The 7,819-nt window shown below is 56.6% G+C and overlaps 1 protein-coding gene and 1 pseudogene across 1 annotated transcript; both read left to right on the plus strand.

Annotated features, from left to right (window-relative positions):
* Nucleotides 1–376: 376 nt before the first annotated feature.
* On the plus strand, nucleotides 377–2,059 carry LOC116863649 (annotated as a pseudogene).
* A 2,758-nt stretch (nucleotides 2,060–4,817) lies between these two features.
* On the plus strand, nucleotides 4,818–6,234 carry LOC116863650 (interferon lambda-3-like). The gene is made up of 6 exons (XM_032851037.1): nucleotides 4,818–4,827; nucleotides 4,919–5,094; nucleotides 5,386–5,463; nucleotides 5,720–5,863; nucleotides 5,966–6,049; nucleotides 6,136–6,234. The coding sequence occupies exons 1-6, from the start codon at nucleotides 4,818–4,820 to the stop codon at nucleotides 6,232–6,234; spliced, it is 591 nt and encodes a 196-aa protein (XP_032706928.1).
* Nucleotides 6,235–7,819: the final 1,585 nt, after the last annotated feature.

Consider the following 7,819-nt stretch of genomic DNA (forward strand, 5'->3'; position numbering starts at 1 on the left):
GTTCGGAAAGCTTAGCGGGATGGCGAGGGAAAGCCCGATGGCTCACCGGGTCTCCGCCGCACACATAAAGCCGCCATGGAGGGCGCAGGCACCGCTGTCGGAGGTGGGCACCACGCCGGGGCCAGTGGGAGGCCCGTCCCGCTGCCGCACCAGGGAGGCACCCAGGGCACTTCGCAGGGGGGCGGCGAGCGCAGAGAGGCCGACGCAGAGAGGGGGTCTCCGGGCTCCTGGTCTCTCCCGCCACCGCCACCGCCACCGCCATCGCCACCGCGTGTGCTGGGCGCCCGCGCTCTGAGCATCAGTCGGTGTGCGAGGCCCAGCAGAGGCAGGGGCTGGGCGTCTTGCCTGCCGTCCGTCGCTTTCTGCAGGAGCAGAGATGGGGCGGAGGGGCGGAGCCACCATGGCCGTGGCGCTGTGGGTCTTGGTGACAGCGGGCGAGGCGGCGGACCCCGGCGTGGCGACGCCCCGGCGCTGCCTCCTCTCCCACTACCGCTCGCTGGATCCCAGGGCGCTGGCGGCCGTCAAGGCGCTGAGGGACCGCTACGTGAGTGATGCCCAGACGTCCCCACCCGGTCCCCCGAGCCCGAGGGCCCGCCGGGCCCCAGCCGCTGGTCCCGGTGTGCGGCGGCCCTGGCGCTCTAGCGCCCTAGCGCCCCGCAGGGCGGCTCGGATCTCGGGCCAGGATTCTGAGCAGCAGATGTTGCGGGTCGCCGCGGGGAGCGGGCGGGAGCACCCACCGCGCCTCTGGGCCAGTGCCCCGAGGGCGCCCCCTGCAGGCGGGCTGGGCTCCACGTCGGACCAAAGGGCGGGCTGCGCGAGGCCAAGCGTCGCGGGGTGCCTTCAGCCAGCGTTCGCGCCTTGCGAGAGCGGCGCGGTTGCGTGCACAATCCGCACAACCGTCCCGGCCAGGCGCGTCCCACGTGCAGGAATCCCCGCCGCCGCAGCGCTTCGGGGGCCTGGCGAGGAGGCCCAGCGTCACGCCGGCCCTTGTCCCGCAGGAGGAGGAGACGCTGAGCTGGAGGCCGCGCAACTGCTCGTTCCGCCCCAGGAGGGATCGTCCGCGGCCCTGGGTAGGGGGGCGAGCCGTCGCGGGGGATGGGGGACGGCGCGGGTCGGGGGCACGGCCTCGCTAACTGGCGTCCGCTCCCCCCGCAGTCGTGCGCGCGCCTCCGCGTTGTGGTCCGGGACCTGGCGGACTCCCAGGCGGTGCTGAGCCGCCTGCCGAGCCCTGATCGGTTCCCCGGCACCGGCCCGACCCTGGAGCTGCTGGCGGCCGCGCGACGGGACGTGGGGGCCTGCGTGAGTGCCGCCCGCGCCCCCGGCCCCTCGGGTCCTCCCAGCTCTCTCTGCGCCCCCGGCCTCCAGCCCAGGCCCACCCGCTTGGCCGGTCTGTTCCGCAGCCACGATTCGCGTGGTGTCGGTGTCCCCCGATCCGGGCTTTGGTCTGTGGCTGGGAGGGTCGCGGGCAGAGTGGCCGGGACACTCGCTTCTTCGCCGTCTCCATGGCCCTCGTGTCCCCCCTGCAGCTCGAGCTGGTCCGGCCGGGCTCGTGGAGGAAGTCCCTGCGGCCACCGAGGAGGCGTCCCCCAACACGGAGAGCTGTGAGTGGAGCAGGCGGTGGGGCAGTTAGACCGCAGGGAGGACCGTGGGAGGTGGAGGCGGGCTGGGAGCTCCGACTCTGAGCGGTGAGGGGACTTTGGAGGGGACTTTGCCCGAAAGGGAATTCCTGGTTCAACCCGGCTCCGCCTCCTTCCCGGGTTCCAGGACTCGCCTCGGTGCCACGAAGCCAGTGTCATCTTCAACCTCCTGCGCCTGCTCACGTGGGACCTGAAGCTGGTGGCGAACTCGGGGCCTTGTCTCTGATCCCCGCGGCGCCTTTACCTGGGACCCGCGGGTCTGCAGGCGGCCGGCTGCGGGGGGCTGCCTTCTGCTGGCCCCCTGGAGCAGGCGGGTGTCTCAGCCAGTGGGCACTGAGGCTCGGGGGACTCAGCGTGCGTTGGCCGGACCTCTACCCACCTGCCCTGAGGGCCAGAGGGGCGAGTGTTTTTCGCAAGACCAGACCGAGTTTCCCCGGGGTGCAGCGATATTCCCGTGGGACGAGATGTCAATGATCCTCCAGGCGCCTGGTATGGCTGGAAGAGGCGATCGATCATGGAGTCTGCCTTGGTCACTGACCCCCCCCCCCCCCCACCACGTACCAGCGACCAGTTTCTCCTTCTGTGGTTACCAGAACCCCAGAGGTCCTCTTCCAGGACAGGTCCCACCCCGGATTTGGATCTTCAGCTCCCACTTCGAGATTGTATTAATCTGTGACTCTTGAATCTCCCCAGTGGGGAGGCCCCATACATTCCCTGAGGGGTTTGGTAGGGAAAGATCCTAAAGTTCTTAAGTTATTGTAGTTTTTGGATTCTGTTACTTATGGATGTTTTGTATTTGCAAAATTCCTGTGTTTATGTGCCATTCTGTCTGCTGGTGTTAATGTATTGTCAGTTATTAAACATTATTGCATTTTCGTTGGTTGTTTCCCCTGTGACCATTTTGGGGTGTACTGTTCAGTAAAAATGCTGAGCCAAGGAGATCAGGTAACTTGAATTTCAGTTCTGACCTTGCCATTTAATTACGGAGTAACTCCAGGCAAATTCCTTCTCTCTGAGCCTTGGTTTTCTCATCTATACAATGACATTATTTTATATGTATATGTCCTATACAAGGACATACTGTCCTTGCAAGTGAATAATGTACGTTGAAATTGTATTTATAAAGCTTCCAGGTGAGGTCATAGTGTGGTCTTAATAAGTGGTCTCCATTAAAGAACCACATACACATAAGTGCACAAACAATTGTACTTTTTTTTTTTTTAACTTGTCCAGATTTGTGGGCTGGCAATCTTTGTTGCTAAGTGCATGCCTCATTCTCAAGGTCACACGGCTATGAGGGTAAAAGCCAGGTCTGAACCCCGGACCCTTTAGTTCCAGGGTGTGGAAGTGCTCTTAACCACCCCACTGAACTGCCTTTGTAAGAAAAACAAGTATGAAGTTTAGGAATTTTGAGATAAAATGTCAGTTTTCCGAATTCGTGGTTGAGATGCAAGGTCTTCTCCCCTGATGGAAGGCCCCTGCAATTAAATTAACAGAAATTAACCAGTGCACTGAAAGATGAGTTGGGTACATCCCTGCTCTTGGTTTTGAAACATTTTTTATATGTCAGAGCTCAATGATTTTTCCCAGCTGAGGACTTCTCTCTACCCTGTCTCTGGAGTTATGGATGAGGGAGTCAAGTGTCAAAAAGGACTCAACTCCTTCTCTCCCCCAAAATTCATCACCTCCAGGTCAGAGGATCTAGCAACACAAAGGTCAGAGACTATAGTGGATACCATCTAGGTGCAAGACAAAATTCATTACCATCCAGTCCTCATCACTTACTTGCTGTGTGACCTTGGGCAGGTCTCTTAACCTCTCTGAGTCCCTGCAGGTTACTTCTTACTTACAAGGTGTGTTTGGTGTTAATGTAGGTATTCAATTCTACATTGTGGCAAAACCTCTGTGACCAGGTGAGACATGTAAGTGCTCAAGAAAATGGGGGTGTCTCTGTTTTCCTTTTGCACGACTGTTGCCTTTATCTACAAGGCTCCTCCCTCGGATCTTCACATAGCTCCCTTCCCCACTTCCTTTAGGACTTTGCTCAAACGCCATTTTCTCAGGCCACCTCATGAATACAAACTCCCTCCTGCTCTCTGCTTTCATCTCTGCATGATGTCTCCCCCCACCCATTTTCTGTTTCCTGACATAATACATACCGTTTGCTCCCCACTCTCCACCCCCCTCCCCCTGCCCACAACACTGTCTGTTACACCTCTCTAGTAATGAACTCTGTGAAGGATTGTTCTATGTATGTTTCTTTGTTTTCTGTGCTCAATTCCTGGCACTTTGGACAGTGCCTGGGACTAAATAAGTACTCAGTGCATAAATAAAGGCATTTGTCACAACAGAGCTGATTCCCTTGAGGGTCATGGGCACACCCCAAATCCTTAGCAGAGCGTCATAGTCCTGGGTCCTTCCGTGCCTGGACAAGGAAAGATGTTCGTGGAGTCTCTCCTCCTCCCCCTTTCTCTCTCTGTGAATAACAGGTGGGGACAGGTGGGGGGAGAGCTGGGGTCCTCTCTTAATTCTTGGCTGTTTTGCTTTTCTGACTCTCTCTTCCTGTGCTCAGCACCCTTCCCCCTCCCCTACACAGACTCCCTCTTGGAAGTGCCAAGTTCTTTGTGGCACCAGCCCCTAAGGGTGCCTTTTCCCTCCCTTCCCTGCATGAGGGCATCCCACAGAAAGGGAAGTCCCTCTGGGTCCCTCCCATCCCAGGCCTGAATCTAACCCCTTTCCGGCACCGTGAGTCCTCCTGGCAGGGCCGGAGCTGCCCCAGCCCTGACGATTCATCTTCCGAACTCACCTTCACGCAGGTAAACACTGAATCAGAGTTCAGTTTCTCTTTCGCTCCCGCTCCCGAGGCTCAGCTGGCTCTGGGCTTTCCCGGGCTGGGGCCTCCCCTGGTGGTGGATGTCGACCTGGGGCTGTGTTTTCACTTTTCCTACATCAGCTGGAGTTGCCCATCTGTCCTGGTTAAAAGCTGCACCATGGGGCTCAGGCAGGAGTCACACAGACGAAGCTGGAAGTTCAGAGACACAGACAGGACAGTCTCCAGGGTTCCAGAGGAGGACACTAAAGTCAGAGACACCCACCGAGACTGAGTGAGGATCCCAGGCGACAGCCTCCGAAGGGAACATCCGGATTCTCCTATTGGCTGAAGGAGAGGAGCATCCCGGAATGAAGCTGGGTGAGCCCCCTAGCATGGCCCGTGACCCTCACCTCACCCTCAGCGCCTGATGCTCCCTGACCCCTCTCCTTTCTGTCCTTCCGCATCACAGATATGGCCATGGGCTGCCTGCCAGTGCTGATAGCTATGGTGCTGACCCGGACGGAAGCAGTTCCTGGCCCCAATCCCCTCGGGGTCTTCCCTGATGCAGGGGGCTGCCACTTGGCCCAGTTCCAGTCTCTGTCCCCGCAAGAGCTGCAGGCCTTCAAGAAGGCCAAGGACACCTTTGTGAGTTTCCTCACAGTCCCGCCTCCTGTGGGCTAACCTTCCCCTCTCCTCCCACCTCTCTGGGTCACCATGCTGCTCTCCCCCAGAGGAGGACATGCACCCTTCCCTCGCTGGGCTAACCTCCCCCAGGCCCTTGGTGGGCAGACTCAGGGTCCCCCGGGGTCGAGGTGCTTCTACCCTCCTTTTACAAGTTAACTTCCGTTCCTCCTGCTGTTAGCATCATCTGGTCCTACTGGATGTCCTCCCCTCTGTCCCACCTACTGGGGGCTGACCTCTGCCTTTGCTCTCCAGGAAGAGTCGCTCTCCCTGAAGGCTTGGAGCTGCCGCCCCCGCCTCTTCCCCAGGACCTGGGACCTACAGCAGCTGCAGGTAAGGGACAGTGAGGCCCACCTCTGCCCTCTCCTGCTCCTCCTCTTCTGGCTCCTTAGGCGGCCCCTTCATCTCCTTCCCACGTGTCCCTCTTCTCATTCTCCCCCACCAGCACCACACACGGCTTCCCCTCCCTGAGCACACTGGCTGTGCCCTCTCACCTGTCCCCTGTCAACTTTGCCTGGCCCTTCCTCAGTCCTCCCCACCTGTCCTCTCTCGTGTGCAACTCTCACCTGTCTCCCTCTCCCATCCTCAGGTGTGGGAGCGCCCCATGGCCCTGGAGTCCGAGGTGGCCTTGACCCTGAAGGTCCTGGAGACCATGGCTGACAGGTCCCTGGGGAGCATCCTGGACCAGCCCCTTCACACGCTGCGCCACATCCAGTCTGAGCTCCAGGCCTGCGTGAGTGCTCAGGGCACCTGGGTCCTGTCTGCGCTCTGACCGCCTGAACCTCCCCCTCCAACATAGGCCCCCGCCTCACACACCACCCTTCTCTGCCCACAGGTGGAAGCTCAGCCCCCAGTAGGACCCCGGCCCCGAGGCCGCCTCCACCACTGGCTGCACCGGCTCCACGAGGCCCCAAAGAAGGTGGGTGACTAGGGAGGGCCAGTGTCTGGGGACAACTGGGAGCCCAGATGATGGACAGCCAGTGACCCAGCCGTTACTCCCCATAGGAGCCCCTCGGCTGCCTGGAAACCTCTGTCATGTTCAACCTCTTTCGCCTCCTTACGCGGGACCTGAAATGCGTGGCCAGTGGAGACTTGTGTGCATGATCCCCGAGACCAACCTGTACTTGTCCCGACATCCCAGATAGTACTTATGCAGCAGCCACTTTTCTTAATGTATTGCCACCAAATCATTATTTATTATTTATGTGCAGGGATTCTTAACGTGGACCCAATAAAATGTTTATTTTTCTACTTTGTATAAAAGTTTTGCAAATAAAAAAGTGAAAGAAATAACCCTCTTTGTAGTGTGGGATTGTGGGTTTGTGTGGAATAAGTTTTTAGGTTTTTTTGTTTTTCTGGGGTTTTGTTGTTGTTGTTTTCGTTGTTTGGGTTTTTTTTTTTTTTTTTTCTGCGATAACCAATTATCACAAACTTAGCTCCAAACAAGACAGATCTCATGGTTCTGCAGGTCAGAAATCCTGGTGGGCTTGGTAGTTCCTTTGCTGTGGGTCTCACAAAGCTGAACAAAGTGCTGCTGGCTGGATTTTTATTGGGGGGCCCTCTGGGAAGAGCCTGTTTCCAAGCTCATTCCAGTTGTCTTGCCATTGTGAGACAGAGGTCCCTATTACCTTGAGATGTTGTGACAGTCCATCCTTAGCTCTTGGTGGCCTCTTTCTGGTCTTGGTACATGGGACTCTACATCTGGCCTCTGGCCCCAAACTCTGGCATCTGACACCTCAGGTCAATGACTATGGTTTTCTGTTTGAGTTCGAGCTGTCCCTTGCCGCTTGCACAGAGATGCCTCCCAAGGGGAAAAGCCGTATAAACTTAGGTCTTTCACAGTGCCTTTAAAGATTGAATCCTCTCCAGTTTCTGTCTGGCTCTGGTTTCTCTCTAGTGCCTCCAAATAGTTGTTTTTAATTTTTAAAGTTAAAAAAAAATATTTTGGCAGGGAGGGGCAGAGGGAGAGAGAGAATCCTAAGCAGGCTCCATGCCCAACGCAGAGCCTGACATGAGGCTTGATCTTATATGACCCTGAGATCATAACCCCCGCAGGAATCAAGAGTCAGACACCTAACAGACTGAGCCACCCAGGCACACCTAAATGGTGTTTTTTTTTTTAAATTTTTTGTGTATTTTTATTTTTTAAAAAAAGATTTATTTATTTATTTTAGAGAGAGAGATTGGGAGAGTGGGAGGGAGTGGCAGAGGGAGAGAGAGTCCCGAACAGACTCTTCACTGAGAACAGAATCCGACACTGGGCTCCAGCTTGTGACCCCAAGATCGAGACCCTGATATCATGACCTGAGCTGAAGCCAAGAGTTGGACACTTAACTGAGAGCGCAACCCAGGTAGCCCTAAATAGTTGTGTTTTGGGGGCACCTGGGTGGTTCAATCAGTTAATCATCTGCCTTTGGCTCACATCATGGTCCCAGAGTCCGGGGATTGAGCCCCACATTGGGTTCCATGCTCTGTGGGTAGTCTGCTTCTCCCTCTCCCACTCCCACTCCCCTTGCTAGTGCTATCTCTTGCTGTGTCTCTCTCTGTCAAATAAATAAATAAAAGTTAAAAAATAGTTGTGTTTTTAAAAAAGATTTTATTTATTTATTTGTCAGAGAGAGAGAGCACAAGCAGGGGGAGAGTCAGGCAGAGGGAGAAGCAGGGTTTCCACCTGATGCAGGACTTGATC

This window comes from Lontra canadensis, unplaced genomic scaffold (assembly GCF_010015895.1).
Source record: "Lontra canadensis isolate GAN:19392208 unplaced genomic scaffold, GSC_riverotter_1.0 scaffold2018, whole genome shotgun sequence".
Classification (NCBI taxonomy): Eukaryota; Metazoa; Chordata; class Mammalia; order Carnivora; family Mustelidae; genus Lontra; species Lontra canadensis.

Excerpts from the sequence above, each read along its gene's own strand:
- LOC116863650 (XM_032851037.1), top strand. Across the intron at positions 5,464-5,719 it reads GGGACCTACAGCAGCTGCAG|GTGTGGGAGCGCCCCATGGC; the intron begins GTAAGGGACAGT and ends TCCCATCCTCAG. Across the intron at positions 6,050-6,135 it reads TCCACGAGGCCCCAAAGAAG|GAGCCCCTCGGCTGCCTGGA; the intron begins GTGGGTGACTAG and ends TACTCCCCATAG.